This window comes from Chiloscyllium plagiosum, unplaced genomic scaffold (assembly GCF_037043375.1).
Source record: "Chiloscyllium plagiosum isolate Xiang-an unplaced genomic scaffold, Cpla_swu_hap1 HiC_scaffold_6, whole genome shotgun sequence".
Taxonomy (NCBI): domain Eukaryota; kingdom Metazoa; phylum Chordata; class Chondrichthyes; order Orectolobiformes; family Hemiscylliidae; genus Chiloscyllium; species Chiloscyllium plagiosum.
This window is the reverse complement of record NW_028270144.1, coordinates 126,450,723-126,469,874: the sequence shown is the minus strand read 5'-3', so window position 1 is coordinate 126,469,874 and position 19,152 is coordinate 126,450,723. Positions and strand designations below refer to the sequence as shown.

General features: G+C 44.4%; 1 protein-coding gene across 1 annotated transcript in view; it reads left to right on the top strand.

The window, feature by feature from the left end:
- ints4 (integrator complex subunit 4) overlaps positions 1 to 15,857 on the top strand; it is a 59,763-nt gene extending 43,906 nt beyond the window's left edge. Inside the window, exons 19-23 of the mRNA XM_043692496.2 lie at positions 6,701 to 6,760; positions 7,287 to 7,446; positions 9,404 to 9,547; positions 10,762 to 10,882; positions 14,034 to 15,857. Of these exons, the coding sequence (XP_043548431.1) occupies positions 6,701 to 6,760; positions 7,287 to 7,446; positions 9,404 to 9,547; positions 10,762 to 10,882; positions 14,034 to 14,233 (685 nt within the window). The 3' untranslated portion in view covers positions 14,234 to 15,857. The remainder of the gene's footprint in view (positions 1 to 6,700; positions 6,761 to 7,286; positions 7,447 to 9,403; positions 9,548 to 10,761; positions 10,883 to 14,033) is intronic.
- Positions 15,858 to 19,152: the final 3,295 nt, after the last annotated feature.

The following is a 19,152-nucleotide window of genomic DNA, read 5'->3' as shown; positions in this document are numbered from 1 at the left end:
ATACAGTATCCAGTTTTGGGCCTCACACCTCAGGAAGGACATATTGGCACTGGAGCGTGTCCAGCGGAGATTCACATGGATGATCTCTGGAATGGTAGGTCTAACATACGAGGAACGGCTGAGGATCCTGGGATTGTATTCATTAGATTTAGAAGGTTGGGGGAAGATCTAATAAAAACTTACAAGATAATGCATGGCTTAGAAAGAGTGGATGCTGGGAAGTTGTTTCCATTAGGCGGGAAGACTAGGACCCATGAACACAGCCTTAGAATTAGAGTCAAAGAAAGTAATAAAAAAAACAGGAATCGCTCAGCGAGCTTGGCAGCATCTGTGGAGCAGGAAATAAAATTAATAATTCAGCTCATGACCTTTCATCAAAACCTGAGCCACAAAATGGTAACAGGACAGGAAGAGGCCATTTCACTCCTCGTCCCTTCCCTGTAGCCCTACAAAATACTAATCTTTTCTCCTCAGGTGCACTCCAAATCGCTCTTGAAAGCCTTGATTAAATCTGCCTCTACCACATGTTCAGATCCTAACCATCACCTGTAAAAAGAAATAAAACAAAATTTCCCTTACGTACTTTCCTGATCACTTTACATCGGTGCCTGTGGTTCTGGCCTCTTACCCAGAATGCTCATAATTTGTCAGGTTACCTCTCATCATTATGTGAACAAGGAGAATGACCAAGGAGCATCACCATATGCATGTTCCCCTCCAAGCCACTCGCCGTCCTGATTTGGAAATATTTCACTGTCACTGGATTAAGAACCTAGAATTCCCTCCCTAATGGCATTATGGGTCTACCTACAACACATGGACTGTAACTGTTTAAGAAGGCAGCTCACTCCCACCATCTTAGAACATAGAACATTACAGTGCAGTACAGGCCCTTCAACCCTTGATGTTGTGCGACCTGTAAAACCAATCTGAAGCCCATCTAATCTACACTATTCCATTATCATCCATATGTTTATCTAATGACCATTTAAATGCCCTTAAAGTTGGCAAGTCTATTACTGTTGCAGGCAGGGCATTCCATCCCCTTACTACTGTCTGGGTAAAGGACCTACCTGTCATCTGTCCTATATCTGTTATCCCTCAATGTAAAGCTATACGTCTTGGTAATAAATGTTGACACGGCCAGGGGCATGCACATCCACTGAGTGAATAAAATAAATCTAGAAAAAAAGTTAGTCTCATTTTAAAAAAAAAGCCATGTGGTTCTCAAATGACCTTTAGGGAAGGAAATCTGCTGTCCTTCCCTGGTCTGGCCTACATGTGACTCCATACCCCTAGAGATAATGTAGACTCTTACCCTCTGAAATGTTCTCAAGGACCAATCAGTCATGGGCAGTTAAAGACAGGTAACAAATGCTGGCTTTGCACTTCCATCCAATGAATTTCATATTCCCTTTACCTCACACTGCAATAATTTTCACACGTCAATCTGTTCCTCCCGCCTGTGTTCCCTTGAGGTACATCAGTACCCTGTGACAAGCAAAGTAGTTCTCTCTAGTACCAGGTGAAAGTGAGGACTGCAGATGCTGGAGATCAGAGTCAAGATTAGAGTGGTGCTGGAAAAGATCAGGCAGCATCCCAGGAGCAGGAAAATCGAGGTTTCGGGCAAAAGCCCTTCATCAGGAAACACCAGTCCCAGTCCAAAATTAGCAATTGTTCACCGTGCCCTTGTTTCCTTTACTCAGCCACATTGATTGAATCAACCTGTTGAGATTGGAGGGAAGTTGAGAGAAATTGTTTCTACCCAAGGGGTGCTGGGAGCGGGGGGTGGTATGGAACTAATAGCATGAAAGTTTGGCAGAAATTGAGAGGCTTGTTAAAGATAAATGCTGAGAGATTGCCTCTACTGATTGAAAAATCTAAATCACAGATAGATCGTCTCGGGATATGGGCAGGATTGAAATTTTATTCCTAGAATCCTTATGAGGATTGGTCGGAATGTCTAGGCTTGTGTCCACTGAAGTTCAGAAGAGTAGGAGGCAACTTGATTGAGGCATGTAAGATCATGATGGGTCTTTGCAAGTGGATATGGGAAGCGTGTATCCTATTATGGGAGGGTTTAGAACTAAGGGTCGCTGTTTTTTGAAAAAAAAAGCATCGTCCATTTAAAAACGGAGATGGGAGAGTTTTTCTCAGAGTCATTGAATCTTTGTAACTCTGCTTCCACCACCTTTTCAGAGAGAGTCCTCAAATATTTTGAAGGTGGAGATAGATCAATTCTTGATCAGCAGGGGAGTAGAGAGGTTGTCAAGGGTAGCTGAGAATATAGAGTAATCAGATCAGTCATGCTCTTACTGGATGGTGGGGCAGGCTCAATGGGTCCAAGTGACCTGCTCCTACACCTAATTGATGTGTTGGTATGCAGTGAAGTTACTTCACACTGAGGGTTGTGAATCTTTTAGAATTACCTACCCCAGAGGGTTGTGGATCCTACAATGCTGAATCTATTTAAGGCTGGAATAGACAGGTTTCTCAGAGAATCCAGGGATATAGAAAGCAGGGAGAAAGGTGCAGTTACAGCCTTGCTCGTTTTGAATAATGGAGCAAATTCAATGCATCATCAATGGGTGAGATACTAAATGAGTAAGTCTCATCCGTATTTACTGTGGAGAAAAACATGAAAGCTAGGGTATTTATGGAAATAAATAGAGATGTCTTGAAATCAGTTCATGTTCCAGGAGAGAAGGTGCTGAAGGCCTTAAAACGTATAAAGTTAGATAAATACCAGAACTGTGTGGGAAGCTAGGGAAGTAATTGCTGGGCCACTTGCTGAGATATTTGTGTCATCTCTAGCCATGAGTGAGGTGCCAGAAGACTAATGTGTTGTCATAGAGTCCTAGAGATGTACATTACGGAAACAGACCCTTCGGTGAAACCCGTCCATGCCGACCAGATATCCCAACCCAATCTAGTCCCACCTGCCAGCACCCGGCCCATATCCCTCCAAACCCTTCCTATTCATATACCCATCTAAACGCCTCTTAAATGTTGCAATTGTACCAGCCTCCACCACTTCCTCTGGCAGCTCATTCCATATACGTACCACCTTTTGTGCGAAAAAGTTGCCCCTTTGGTCTCTTTTACATCTTTCCCCCCTCACCCTAAACCTATGCCTTCTAGTTCTGGACTCCCCAGCCCCAGGGAAAAGACTTTGTCTATTTATCCTATCCATACTCCTCATAATTTTGTAAACCTCTATAAGGTCACCCCTCAGCCTCCGATGCTCCAGGGAAAACAGCCCCAGCCTGTTCAGCCTCTCCCTATAGCTCAGATCCTCCAACCCTGGCAACATCCTTGTAAATCTTTTCTGAACCCTTTCAAGTTTCGCAACATCTTTCTGATAGGAAGGAGACCAGAATTTCACACAATATTCCAACAGTGGCCTAACCAATGTCCTGTACAGCCGTAACATGGCCTCCCAACTCCTGTACTCAATACTCTGACCAATAAAGGAAAGCATACCAAACACCTTCTTCACTATCCTACCTATCTGCGACTCCACTTTCAAGGAGCTATGAACCTGCACTCCAAGGTCTCTTTGTTGAGCAACACTCCCGAGGACCTGTATAAGTCCTGCTAAGATTTGCTTTCCCAAAATGCAGCACCTCGCATTTATCTGAATTAAACTCCATCTGCCACTTCTCAGCCGATTGGCTCATCTGGTCCAGATCCTGTTGTAATCTGAGGTAACCCTCTTCGCTGTCCACTACACCTCCAAATTTGGTGTCATCTGCAAACTTACTAACTGTATCTCTTATGCTCGCATCCAAATCATTTATGTAAATGAGAAAAAGTAGAGGACCCAGCACCGATCCTTGTGGCACTCCACTGGTCACAGGCCTCCAGTCTGAAAAACAAACCTCCACCACCATCCTCTGTCTTCTACTTTTTGAGCCAGTTCTGTATCCAAATGGCTCGTTCTCCCTGTATTCCATGAGATCTAACCTTGCTAATCAGTCTCCCATGGGGAACCTTGTCGAACGCCTTACTGAAGTCCATATAGATCTCATCTCGCGCTGTGCCCTCATCAATCCTCTTTGTTACATCCTCAAAAAACTCAATCAAGTTTGTGAGGCATGATTTCCCATGCACAAAGCCATATTGACTATCCCTAATCAGTCCTTGCCTTTCCAAATGCATGTCCCTCAGGATTCCCTCCAACAACCTGCCCACCACCGAGGTCAGGCTCATTGGTCCCTGGCTTGTCCTTACCACCCTTCTTAAACAGTAGCTCCACGTTAGCCAACATCCAGTCTTCCAGCACCTCACCTGTGACTATCAATGTTACAAGTATCTCGGCAAGAGGCCCAGCAATCACTTCTCTAGCTTCCCACAGAATTCTAGGGTACACCTGATCAGGTCCTGGGGATTTATCCACCTTTACCTGTTTCAAGGCATTATTTAAGAAAGGCTGTAAGGAAAAGCTGGGGAACTATTGACTGGGGAGCCTGATATCTGTAGTGTGTACGTTTTTGGACAGGATTTACATGCATTTGGAAAGGCAGGGACTGATTAAGGAGGATCAAGATGGCTTTGTGCGTAGGAAGTCTCACTAACCTGATTGAGTTTTTCTAAAGAGGTGACAAAGAAGATAGATGAAGGCAGAGTTGGGGGGGTTATCTATATATGGACTTCAGCAAAGCGTTTGAGAAGGTTCTGCATGGTAGACTGGTTGGTAAAGTTAGATCACATGGGATCCAGGGGGAGCTACCCAATTGGATCCAAAATTAGCTTGATGGTAGGAGACAGAGGGTGGTGATAGTTGTTTTTCAGACTGGAGACCTGTGTCCAGCAGTGTGCCACAAGGATTGGTGTTGCGTCCACTTCTTTTTGTCATTTTATATAAATATTTTGTTTAGTACCCATTTTATATAAATAGGTGTACGTATAGGAGGTATGGTTTGTAAGTTTGCAGATGACACTAGAATAAGTGGTGGAGTGAACTCTAAAGAAGATTACCTCAGAGTACAACGGGATCTTGACGAGATGGGCCAATGGACCGAGAGTGGCAAATGGAGTTTAATTGAGATGAGAGTGAGGTGTTCCATTCTGGGAAGACAAATCAGGGCAGGTTATGCTGTTAATGGTAGAGCCCTGGGGAGTGTTGTCGAACAAAGGGACCTAGGGGTGCAGTTTATAGTTCCTTGAAAGTGGAGTTGCAGGTAGATAGGGTGGTGAAGGTGGCATTTGGTACACTAGCCTTCATTGGTCAGAACACTGAATATGGGAATTGAGATGTCATATTACAGCTGTACAGGACACTGGTAAGGCTACTTTTGGAATACTGTGTACAGTTCTTGTCTCCCTTCTGTAGGAAGGATGTTGTTAAACGTGAGAGGAATGCAGAAAAGATTTGAGGATGTTGCCAGCACTGGAGGGTTTGAGCTCTGAGGAGAGGCTGATTAGGTTGGGACTTATTTCCCTGAAGTGTCGGAGGCTGAGGGGTGACCATTTTATAGAGGGTCATAAAATCATGAGGGGCATGGATAGGGTGAATAGCCAAGGACTTTTCCCAGGGTAGCAGGATCCAAAATTAGAGGTTATCAGTTTAAGGTGAGCGGGGAAAGATTTAAAAAGGGGCCTAAGGGATAACTTGTTCCACATAGAAGCTGGTGCATGATTGGATAGAGCTGTCAGAGGAAATAGTGGAAGCTGGTACAATTACAACATTAAAAATGTTGGTAGGTGTGTGAATAGGATGGGTTTAAGGGCATGTGGGCCAAATGCTGGTAAATGGTCAGATTGGGATATCTGTTTGGTGCAGGTGAGTTGGACCAAGGGGCCAGTTTCTGTGCTGTACAACTTTATGACTCTAATGTTTTGCATTCTGACATAGAAGTAGAAACCCTTATCACACGTCAAATAGAATTAAAGCACCATAACCCTCAGGGCTGTGAACCGAGAGCTGGAAAATGGGATTAGACTGGACAGCTCTGTCACCTGATACAGACACTGTCTGCTGACTGGCCTTGTTTGACTCTGCGGTTGTATGATGCCCGAGTATTTTCATTAAAGTGAAGAAGGCGTTTGGCATGCTTTCCTTTATTGGTCAGAGTATTGAGTACAGGAATTGGGAGGTCATTTTACGGCTGTACAGGTTAGGTCACTTTTGGAATGTTGCGTGCAATTCTGGTCTCCTTCCTATCAGAAAGATGTTGTGAAACTTGAAAGGGTTCAGAAAAGATTTACAAGGATGTTGCCAGGTTTAGAGGATTTGAGCTATAGAGAGAGGTTGAATAGGCTGGGGCTGTTTTTCCCTGGAGCGTCGGAGGCTGAGGGGTGACCTTACAGAGGTTTATAAAATCATGAGAAACATGGATAGGATAAACAGGCACTCTTTCCTGGGGTGGGGGAGTCCAGAACTAGAGGGCATAGGTTTAGGGTGAGAGGGGAAAGAGACCTAAGGGGCAACTTTTTCACGCAGAAGGTGGTACGTGGATGGAATGAGCTGCCAGAAGATGTGGTGGAAGCTGGTACAATTGCAACATTTAAAAGGCATTTGGATGGGTATATGAATAGGAAGGGTTTGGCGGTATATGGACCAGGTACTGTCATGAGGGACTAGATTGGGTTGGAATATCTGGTCCACATGGATGAGTTATACTGAAGGGTCTGTTTCTGTGCTGTACATCTGTATGACTCTATGACTCACTTCCTGCTGTTCGGTTGTTCACTGTAGGATGGAAACCCTCATAAACATGTGCGAGGCGTTTCTACAGGAGATTGAGACCTTTCCCAGGTAAGAAGTGCCGCAATTTGAGAACCTGAATTACATTTTTAATAAAAAATAAATGGGGAACTAAAATGTTTGTCCCCACCCCACCATGCTCTGTCTTGCTCATTCACACTTGCCCTTAGTCTTGTCCTGGCCTTTTTAACTAAATCGAGGGCCATGGGTCCTGGAAGTGAAGACAGTTTCAGTATGGAAGGGCAAAATGTGTTGGCGCAGGCATGGAGGGCCGAAGGGCCGGTTCCTGTGCTGCATTGTTTTTTGTTCTAAATATTTGAGACTAACGTCAAATTATTTTTTAATAATGATCCTGAGAAGCTGCTTGGAGTGTTTTGTGATGTTAAAGATGCTACCTAAGGCAAGCTGTTTTTCTAAATGCAGGGTCCCTAATTTTGATTTGTTGCTTCTTGGACCTGGATTTGATTTTACAGATTTCCCCACAGCTTTCCAGATGCCGCCTCCCCAGAAACCCCTAGTCACATCAGTTTGTTTCAACAGTGCACTTTAATCATTTTGTTTTCCTCACCACCTCCAGGTACTTTGCGTCAGAACTGCACTATATACAGGATAGCTTCATTGAGAAGCTGCTGGAGGTTATGCCGAGACTGGTCGCCTGCAAGCCTGAGGAAATGGTGAAGATCCTTCAGACCACCCTACGGCACAGCAGCTTCCTCCTGCTCACCCTCCCAGAGCAGGTTTGCATTCCTAGGCTTTAGGAATTTCCTTCCAGAGGGATAGAATTAAAAGCAGCAACATTGTACTGAACCTATCATCGAATCTTGGTTAGAGTACAACAGGCTGGTTATAGGGGCACAGAAGGAGTGTAGAATTTGTTGAGAAGATGCCCAAACTGAGCTTGTAACTCGCAGGTGAGGATAAATATCCTGGGTCTCTCTCTTCTCAAGAAAAGACAAGACTAAGGAAATTACCTATTGAGACTTTCAAACTGTGAAAGGTAGAATAGATAAAAGATCTTATTTCTAATTGAGGGAAGTAGCAAACCTCTAGCTGTGCGTATCAGCTACAGGATGCACTGCAACATCTCAACAAGGTTCCTCTAACAGCAACTTCCCAGTCCATGGGACATCATCTCCTCCAAGCTGCCCTCCAAGTCACTCACCATCCTGACTTGGAAGTATATTTGTCATTCCTTCAGTGCTCCTGGGTTAGAATCCTGGAATTCCCCTACTAATGGCGTTGTGGGTCTACCAGCAGCACACTGACTGCAGTGGTTCAAGAAGGCAGCTCATCCCCAACACCTTCTCAAGGGCAGCCAGTTCTGGCCTCGCCAGTGATGCCCATGAACAGATATTAAGAGATATCCTTATCCAAAATTCAGGATAAACATGTTCACCCAGAGAGTGGTGTGAATGTGGAACTTTGTCATGTGGAGTGGTTGAAATGAGTTGATATAATGCACTTAAGAAGCTGGTTAGACATTCAGTGACATTAGGATTAGAAGGAGTAAGAACAGAAACTTGGTAGCTCTGGCAGCATCTGTGGAGAGAAAGCAGTTTTGAGTTCAGTATGACTTTCAGTACTCTACAATTCTTTATTTTGAGGATTAGGATGTGCTGAGAGGAGTGAGTTTGAGTGGAGATAGACTCTAGGGTGGGATGGTTGGACCAAATCACCTATTTCTGTGCTGGCTGGTGTGGCTATCCTAGACCAGCATTTATTACCCTTGGACAGATGTCTTCCTTGCCTTTATAGTTAAGAGTCAACTACACTGCTGTGGTCTGGAGCCAGACCAGGAAAGGACAAAGGATTTTTTTCCCTAAAGAACATTAATGAAGCAGATGGGTTTTTACAAGATAGTTGTCACGGTCACTATCATTAAGATGAGATTTCTTTTCCAGAATTGGATTTAAAGTTCTCCACCTGCTTTGGTAGGATTTGAGTCCGTGTTCAGAGTGCATTGGCCTGGGGCTCTGAATTACTTGTCCAATTGGATTGCCGTGGCACCACAAGTTTCACCAACGAATAGCCAATATTACATTTTCCCTCTAATTTTCTTTGGGTGTGCAGTCCTCCAACCGTGCATGGCATCAACTTCCAGTGTGTAATACACTGGCCAGCAAGCGCGGGACCTCTGTGCGGCCACGCAGCTTGGCTGGAATATTGATTCTACAGAACTAAAAAGAAAATTAAGGTGAGCAGTCAGGATGAGCCACAGCACTTCAGACACAATATGTTTGTGGCAGGCTATTGCCCAAGACTGCTGTCCAGGGCTCTGCATAGAAGCTGCAGAACACGAGTGTTACAGTCTAGGATATCCTCCCTTTAGAAAAGGGAAGGCTAAAGGCTTGCCTGTTACACTTCTCACGGTATTTACTCTGGTATTATAAACTTCATTGTCTAGCTCTGAGTAATCCATACTCAGTAAGTGTCACGTCAGTTTGCAGGATAACCGTGATCAGGTGGTGATGGGGTTCAGCTCAGCAGACAAGGTCAGTATAGCATAGGCTGGCACTGCTGTGCAGTGCGTACGGAGTGCTGCACAGTCAGCAGTGTGGTCCTCTAGGTGTGACTGATATAGGGAGATGATGAATGTAGTCTTGCAGCCATGAGTTGCTACTCTGGATGGGAGAGATCAAATGGGACAGGGAATGCACCTGCTTCCAGTACTGGGCTAACCCTTTTGTTCTGTAGGTTCAGCGAGCCTCGGCGACCATCATTGAGCCGACAGGAGAGTCCGACAACCCTCTGAGGTTCACCTCTGGCCTGGTGGTAGCGCTGGATGTTGATGCCACTTTAGAACATGTACAGGATCCCCAGAACTCTGTCAAGGTGCAGGTATGTGGCCAGAAACCAATGAGACATCCACTACACGTATTAGCAGTAGTTCACTTTATCTCCGCGGAATTCTCAACCCGAGAGGACAGTGGATGCTCATTTGCTGAGAACATATGGGGCTGAAGTCAGTAAATGTCTGGATACTGAGGGAATTAAGGATTATGGTTGTTTTCACATTTTCAGTGGACACTCATCCGCTTTTTATAGGAGAGAGTTCCAGGCGCTCACTCCCCTTAATGTGAGGAAGGGCTTCCTGACATCTGACAGATGCTTGAATTGTCTCTCTTTGTAATGTTCTCCACTTGCCAAGAAATCTATCGATCTTTGTCTTGAACATATTCAGCAACTGAACCTTCTCAACCCTTGAGGGTAGAGAATTCCAAAGATTCTCCATCCTCTTGTGTGAAGAAATTCCTCCTCCTCCTCAGTCCAAAATGGCCTGCCCTTTATTCTGATAGTTTGTCTCCTGGTTTTAGACTCACCTGTCAAGGGAAACATCCCAACAATATCTACCCTGTCTCACACTGTAAGAACATCTGCAAGTTTTGTAGAGATTGTGCCTCAGTCTTCAAAACTCTAGGAAATACAGGTCCAGTTTCTTCAGTCCCTCCTCATTGAGATTTATTTTCCCTTTTTGAAAAATTCTGTTGCATTTGTTTCCACTGATCTCTCAGGCAGCACATTCCAGATTGCAAAAGTTTGCTCTGTCAAAAAACAGATCATCCCCAAAACAAGGTGAAAGTGAGGGTTGTAGAAGCTGGAGATTAGAGTGAAGATTAGAGTGGTGCTGGAAAAGCACAGCAGGTCAGACAGCATCACGTCGATTTTCCTGCTCTGTTGATTTTCCTTCTCCTTAGATGCTGTCTGACCTGCTGTGCTTTTCCAGCACCACTCTAATCTTGACTCATCCCCAAAACAAGGAGAAAGTGAGGACTGCAAATGCTGGAGATCAGAGCTGAAAATGTGTTGCTGGAAAAGCGCAGCAGGTCAGGCAGCATCCAAGGAACAGGAGAATCGACGTTTCAGGCATAAGCCCTTCTCATCCCCAAAACAGGTTTGTTTTTCAGTCAATTCTAATCTCTTAAGGTATACTACAATTCTTCCATCTCTTCATGAGCAGAGCAGGTGCAAACGGCAAGTCTGTCAGCAGCTCTATTACAAACAAGGAACCAGGGCAGCTATGTAACTGAAGTTGTCTTTGGTGTCACCTGCAGATCATGTATCCAGATGGGCAGGCACACATAATCCACCCTAAACCGGCTGATTTTCGCAATCCTGGGCCCGGAAGACACAGATTGATTACACAAGTCTATCTCTCTCACACGGCCTGGACAGGTAAACCTGTTTACTACAACATAAACCTAAGTGTAGCATAATGCCTTTACCATAGAGAAAATACAGTCTTTCCCAGAATCTTAGGTATACTGGCACCAGAGTAAATGTTTAAGGGGAGCTACAAGGATGATAGCAGAACTAGAGATTATATCTGTTAAAAACAGAACAAGCTAGGGTTTTACTCCACCCAAGAGAAGGCTGAATGTTGATGTCATTTATTCTTTCTTGGGATGTGGGCATCACTGGCAAAGCTAATGTTTGTTGACTGTCCCGAATTAACCTTGAACTGAACAACTTGTTTGGTAATTTCATATCACTTGTAGATCACCGTTCATTCAGTATCGCTGAATTAAAATCCTGGAATTCTCTCCCCCATGGTATTGTGGGTCTACCTACACCACATGGACTGCATGTTTAAGAAGGCACCCCCATCTTCTCAAGGGGCACCTAGGGATGGACAATAAATGCTGGCCAAACCAGCAGCACCCTCACACCATGAATGGAGTCATTGAGATGTACAGCATGGAAACAGACCCTTCGGTTCAACTCATCCATGCCAACCAGATATCCTAACTTAATCTAGTTCCATTTGCCAGCATTTGACCCATGTCCCTCTAAACTCTTCCTTTTCATATACCCATCCAGATACCTATTAAATGTTGTAATTGTACCAGCCTCCACCACTTCCTCTGGCAGATCATTCCATGCACACACCATCCTCTGCATGGAAAAGTTGTCCCTTAAGTCCCTGTTAAATCTTTTCCCTCTCACCTTAAAGCTATTCCCTCTAGTTCTGGACTCCTCCACCCCAAAGAATTCAGTAGAGTGAATTAGATAAGGGTAGAAGGAGGCTGTGTGATATGTTGCCACCAGCAGAGACCTGTTTTAACTGAATGGCCTGTTTCGGTGCTGTTCATCTGATGTTAAAGAATGGGCACTGAGCCAAAGTCAGAAATGTGAGGTGGGAGCGACTGGAAGCTTGGTTACACTTTTTAAAAATTCTCTCTTGAGGAGCGTTGGGCATTGCTGGTTGGCTCCGATGAGGGTGACCACGATACTGTCATCAGTTGTGATAAAAGCCCCTCTGGTTCACGAGTGATTTCAAGGGAGGAAGTCTGCCTTCCTTCTGTCGTCTGGCTGACATGTGACTTCAGACCCACAGCAAAGTGGGCACCTCTTCACTGCCCTCCAAAATGGCTCAGTTCCGTGGTAGCAATGCCTACATCCCATGAAAGAATAAGAAAAGCTCTGAAGACGCTATGACCAGCAGTGGGATGGTGTGGGGGAGGGGTTGGTGCACAAGGTGCCAGGATTAGAAAAAAGAGAACTTTAGAGGTTACATTTTTTGGGTTTTATATTCCTTTATGGGACCTGAGCATCATTGAAAATGGGCCAGCATTTATTACCCATTCTGAACTACCCTTCTTTCAAATGGGCAGGATCTTGCCTGGTTCCTGTGATTAACTCCAGACACATACACTGTAAGCTCCTAAGAAGAGATTTGAAGATTTTTGCACCCGATGTCATTTGGTCCTCTGCTATTTTTCTCAGTCATTGACTTCCTTTCCCAAAACACTGACCCTCTGCTGAAATTTATTTCCACCCACTGTTCATATCATTCAAACAGTGATATTGATATAGTTCACCCAAAATGTCCAATGTTCCCTCTGGTCCCCTGTGCTGAAGACGGTCTTTGAAGCCCTAGTAGGTTTACCCAGTGGAGATGGTGCTCCCCTCGAAGCCCAAGCTGTGTGTGTTTACATCTCTTAATGCCCTTGATGATGATAACTTGTGCCTGTAAAATGGTCCAAGACCCTTAGAGGAAACATTATCAAACAATTTGACAGATCAAATATGTGAAACTCTTCAGATAATTTAATAAAGATCTTTGGATGCTGGAATTTTGATAGGAAAGCCAAACTTGCTGGAGAAATTCAGCAGATCTGGCAGCATCTGTGGAACGCTTTGAGTATAGATAAATTTTTATTAAGCAAGATAGCAGGCGGCATGGTGTCTGTGGTTAGCACTGCTACCTCACAGCGCCAGGGACCCAGGTTCGATTCCACCCTCAGATAATGGTTTGTGTGGAGCTTGCACATTTACCCCATGTCTGCCTGGGTTTCCTCTGGGTGCTCCAGTTTCCTCCTACAATCCAAAGATGCTCAGGTTAGATGGATTGACTGTGCTAAATTGCCCATAATGTTCAGGGATGTATAGGTTAGCTGCATTAGTCAGGTGAAGTGTAGAGTAATTAGGGTAGGGGATTGGATCTGGATGGGTCACTCTTCGGAGGGTTGGTGTGGACTTGTTGGGTCAAATGGCCTGTTTCCACACTGTAGGGATTCTATGAAAAAAACATTGAAATGTTATTCTTTTACAAGGATGTTGCCAGGGTTGGAGGATTTGAGCTACAGGGAGAGGTTGAATAGGCTGGGGCTGTTTTCCCTGGAGCGTCGGAGGCTGAGGGGTGACCTTATAGAAGTTTATAAAATCAGGAGGGGCATTAATAGAACAAATAGACAGTCTTTTCCCTGGGATGGGGAGTCCAAAACTAGAAGATATAGGTTTAGGGTGCGAGGGGAAAACATTTAAAAGGAACCTAAGGGAAAACTTTATCGCACAGAGGGTGGTACGTGTGTAGAATGAGCTGCCACAGGAAGTGGTGGAGGCTGGTACAATCCATCATTTAAAAGGCATCTGGAGGGGTATATGAATAGGAAGGTTTAGAGGGATATGGGCCAAGTGCTGGTAAATGGGACTAGATTAGGTTAGGATATCAGGTCGGCATGGATGAGTTGAACCGAGAGGTCTGTTTCCGTGCTGTACATCTCTCTGACTATATTAAGGGATATAGGCTAAAGGCAGATATATGGAATTAGGCCACAGATCAACCGTGAGATCATTGGTGGAACAGGTTTGAGGGGCTGAATGGCCTACTGTTGTTTCTGTCTTCCCGTGAATGGTTTGAGGGATGAGGAGCATCAGTTATGTACACAGTTAAGTCCAGTGACCCATCAGTTCTGAAGGAGGGTTTTGAAACGTTAACTTTGCATTCTGTCTAAGGATAATAGGAGTGATGATCAAAAGTCTTGTCAAAACTTTGAGGAAAGTGAGCCTTTGATTACCTTATTTATTCCCTTCCGTCCCCCAGAACCTTGTCAGATTGAGGTGCAGCTGCTGCTGGCCTACAGTTCGAGTAGAAGCAGAATGTGCAGTTTGGCTACAGGTTCCAGATCAGCCTGGAGTGACAGCACGGACGGTCTGCCACAGACCGACAATATCATCGAGGGCACCATTAATCTCAGCAAACACGTCAAGGTCTACCTGATGCCCAAACCAGCCAGGCGCTGAGGACCAGCAATGTCGGGGTACAAGAGAGAGAGGAATAAGATTCAGCCGAGCTGGAGAAGGAGGTTAAAAGACCAGCTGATGGGATCTGCTCAGGGTTTGTTGCCCAGCCATGAATTAAAACATCAGAAAGTGGCAGGGATTGAAACCTGGGAGAGCAGCTTCATGACTCATGCAGTCTAACTGCGAAATGGGAATGTCAGAACCAACTGGAATCAACAGACCCTGAGAGAATTCTCATGCTGCTTGTCAAATTTTTTTTTTGGTGCTGTGCTATTTCAGGCACTGAACTGTTCAGGCAAAGATGGTAAATATGAATGGTACGTGACTCAGGAACTGTTACATTCTTGTGGCTTATCAGTCCTTCTCATGAGGATTTGCTCAAGGTTCAATTCTGAACCTGCTGGCCCAGACGACCGTAGTAATGCCTCCATGACCCTGCTTCTGTGATTCACGGATTAGCACAGCCCAGGATCGGAGCCCAGATCCTTCTGGAAGGTTGCATGTCAGTATTGAATAAATTGAGCCTCGCAAGCTAGGTACCACAGTGCAGTCCGAACCCCAACCCCAAAGACAGAGTGGAGTTGGGGGGGAAAGGGGAGCAACTCCAGGCAGGATTCCAGCATTTGATCCAGTGACTGCCCACTGCTGCCAGTCCCTCCCGGTTTGTGGAGATGAGACTGAGTTTAGTCAACTTGGCTCCCATGTAGCGTAGTCTCCCAAGTTGAGAGTTGACACTGAGATGGCATCTGGATGGGTAAATGCTTGTGAAATCACAGCCGGGTGTAAAACAGTGCCTTAATTTTAAACATAGTCCAGCGTTAGGGGGCAGGAACCCCTAATATCCATGCAGCCACTATTGTGTTAACTCTCGGAGTGTAGCAGACCCACTGCCTCTTGCACCAGCTTAGAGTGCTGCTGCTGTGTATAATGCAGATTATCGGGACTAGGAGATATTTGTTGAATGTGGTATTGGAGCAACTGGGACTGGTAATCCTGTTTCAGTCCTTCGTAGGAACATGAGCTAGGCATAGGCAATTTGGGCCATCGAGTCTACTCCACCATTCAACAGGATTGTGCCTCACCTGATTGTGGCCTCAGCTAGACTTTCTTTCCTGCCTCCCAAAACCCTTGATGGTCAAAAATCTGTCAACTCAGCTTTGAATATATTCAGTGACGCAGACACTGCCAGGGAACAAAATTCCAAACGTGAAGAAAGAATACCCCCACCTTGAGTGGGAGAGCTTTTTAAGAGTGCTAGATCTCCCCACAAGGGGAAATATTCTCTCAGCACCCACCTTGTAGATCTCCCTCGGAATCTTTATACATTTCATAATCTGCCGAATCCTTTACTGCCCAGTAACAGTCCATTTTGTGTTTTACCCCATGTACACATGTGGGCTTGAGCTTCATATTTCAAACCATCAGGTTCAACTCTGACTTGTGTTTTTAAACTACTGGGTCATGGTGAGATCCCAAGTACATATAAAAAGAGGCAGAGACATTGGCAGATCCAGAACAGAGTGCGAAGTTGGCTTCAATGAACAAGTGTTTTATTTTTGTGGGTGCAGTTTGTACCAATTTTATTTTTTTTAAACAAATAAATTGCAAATGGTTTTCACAGAAATGTTGTTCTCATTAACTTGATGAGCTGCAAATTCTTGGCGATGATATAATGAGCATGAGGACAGTACAAATGGGGCTAATGGAACTTAATTTGGGGTGTGGTGGGGTGTTCTGATGTCTTAATTAGGTCTAAATTCTCCCACAAGATGAAGAGTAGATGCACAACTACTCTGTCAAGACCCCTCAGGATCTTTGTTTCAGTCTAGTCCCATTTTACTCCTCAACTCCAGTTAACTCTATTGGATACATTCTAACCTGTCCAATCTTTCCCCATGAGGCACATTCCCCCCTACGTTCCAGCTATTAGTCTGACAAGCCTTCTCCCAACTGCTTTCAATACGTTTACATTGTTCCTTAAATAAGATGACCAAGTCAGGAGTGTGATGGAATACTCCCCACTTGCCTGGATGGGTGCAGCTCCAACAACACTCAAGAAGCTTGACACCATCCAGGACAAAGCAGCCCACTCGGTTCACACCGCATCCACAAACATCCACTCCATCCTCCACCAATGCTCCATAGCAGTCGTATGTACTATTTAAAGATGCACTTCAGAAAGTCACCAAAGATCCTTAGACAGCATCATCCAAGCCCATGATCACTTGTGTCTAGAAGGACAAGGACAGCAGATATATTGAAACACCACCTGCAAGCTCCCCTCCAGCCATTCACCATCCTGACTTGGAAATATATCACCATACCTTCACTGTCACTGGGTTAAAATCCTGGAAATCCGCTCCCCCTCCCCAAGCACTGTGAGCTAACCTACAGCTTGTGGACTGCAGCAGTTCAGGAAGGCAGCACATCACCGCCACCACAACCTTCTCAAGAGCAACTTGAGCTAACCACATACCATGAATGAATATTGTAAAACAAAATTGTGAACAGATGTGCTCTCACCAGTGCCTCTGTAACTAAAGCATAACCTGCTCCTTTGTATTCAGTTCCCCTCAATAAATGATAACACTATTAACTTTCCAAATTAGTTGCTGTACCTGCATACTAACCTTTATGATTCATTTGCTGGGACTCCCAGACCCTTCAAACTCTGCAGTCTTTCACGATTTAGATAATATGCTTCTCTTTTATTCTTCCAGCCAAAATGGATAATATACCTAATGACCCAGCCACGACAACCGTCTGGGGTAAAGAATTCCACAGATTCACCACCCTCTGAGTGAAGAAATCCCTCCTCATCTCTAATAAAACAAAAAGAACTGTGGATGCTGGAAATCTGAATCAAAAATTAAAATTGTTGGAGAAAGCTCAGCAAGCCTGGCAGCATCTGTGGAGACAAAGCAGAGTTAATAGTTTGGGACCAGTGACCCTTCATCCGAACTGAAGTCAGGTGTTGCCAGACCTCCTGAGCTTCTCCAGCAGTTTCTGTTTTTGTTCCTCCTCATCTCTGTCTTAAATGGGCGACTGTTACTCTGAGATGATGCCCTGTCATCCTAGACTCTCCCACCAGGGAAAACAACCTTTCTGCACCCATCCTATCAAGTCCGAGACACGAAAAAACTGCAGATGCCGGAATCCAAGGTAGATAAGCAGGAGGCTGGAAGAACACAGCAAGTCAGGCAGCATCATAAGGTACAGAAATGAATGTCTTAGGTGTAATCCTTCCTCAGGACTGCAATCAAGTCCCCCAGAAATCTTGTAAGTTTCTATAAATATTATGCCAAGTCGGCTCAATTAGATCTGGATTTGGTTCTTTTGTTCCTGAGCATCATTTTGCTCTTCCTAATTGTCCATGAGAGTTAACTGTACCAAGTACTCCAGCCCACAAATGTGGCCAGACCTGTTAAGTTTTGTCAGCACTTTCCATTTTAATCTCAGATTTCCATCAGCCATAGATTTCTTTTTCCTTTTTTAGTTTTGTATAAAGATTGGTCAAATATAATTGTATTATTCAATGTATTTGAAAGGTTCAGGATATGAAGGCCTTGAATGGCTCTAAGATACGGTTATAAACCCCAAGTGCTGTTTTGAGGTAGCATCAAACTGTGCAACTGTGGGAGAATGGCAGGATGGAACATATTTTCACAAATGGGGAATGTAGTTTACTTGATCTATAAGATTTTTTTGGGGAAGCGGGCAGTCCTAGTCGGGTTGGGTTTTAGAAGAATGTGAGGGAATCTGTTCTAAATGTATAAAACATTATATAATGTTTCCCCCCTACCCAGGATCCAGAACAAGGAGTCACAGTCTCCAGATACATGGTCGGCCACTTAGGACTGAGCTGAGGAAACGTTTCTTCACTCTGAGGATGGTCAACCTGTGGGATTCTCTGTGGAATTCAGGCTGGGGGGGGGGGGGGGGGGGGGTTATATTTAAGAAAGAAATCGATCTGTAGATATTGAAGGCATCAAGGGGTTTAGTAATTGAGTGGCTATATGGCATTGAGATATTGGATCAACCAATGAACACAGTGAATGGCACAGCAGGGTCAATGGGCCAAATGGCCTACTCTTGCACTAATTTTGCATGTGTCCTCTAAGACATTCCCAAAAGCCAATCTCATTAACCAAGTATTTGGTCACTTCACCCTATTGTTAAGAAACAATCCATGGTTAATTTATCCTAGATTATCATATAGTTCAAAACAACTGTCCTGCACTGGCTAAAGAAGATGTAGAGATGCGGTGTTGAACTCAGTTGGACAAGGACCAAAATCACATGACACCAGGTTATAGTCCAACAGGTTCATTTGAAAACACAAGCTTTTGGAGCAATAAATCTATTGGACTATAACCTGTTGTCGTGTGATTTTTGACCTGGAACAAAAGTTCAGGACTTGATCCTTTAGAAAGAAGACCATTATATGTAGAAATAGAAAGTGGCCATTCAGTCCATCTAGTCTGCTTTACTATTTAATGAGATCATGGCTGATTTGATCATTCTCAACATCACTTTCGTGCCATTTACCCATAACCCTTGATTCCCTTCCCGAATTAAAAATCTGTCCACCTCCGTCTTTATTAGACTAAATGACCCAGCCTCAAAAGTCCTTTGCAGTAAAACAAATTCCACTACCCTGCTAAGATGAAATTCCTCCTCATCTCTGTATTAAATGTATGACCCCTTAAATTGAGATTATATTGTCTGGTTCTAGATGGTCCCACAAGAGGAAACTACCTTGCACATCTATCCTGTCAAGTCCCCTAAGAATCTCTCATGTTTCAATGAGGTTGCCTCTCATTCATCTAAACTTCATACAGTATAGGCCCATTAACACAATGCCTTGATAGGAAAATCCCTCCATACCCAGTATCAACCTAGTGACCCTTCCCTGAACT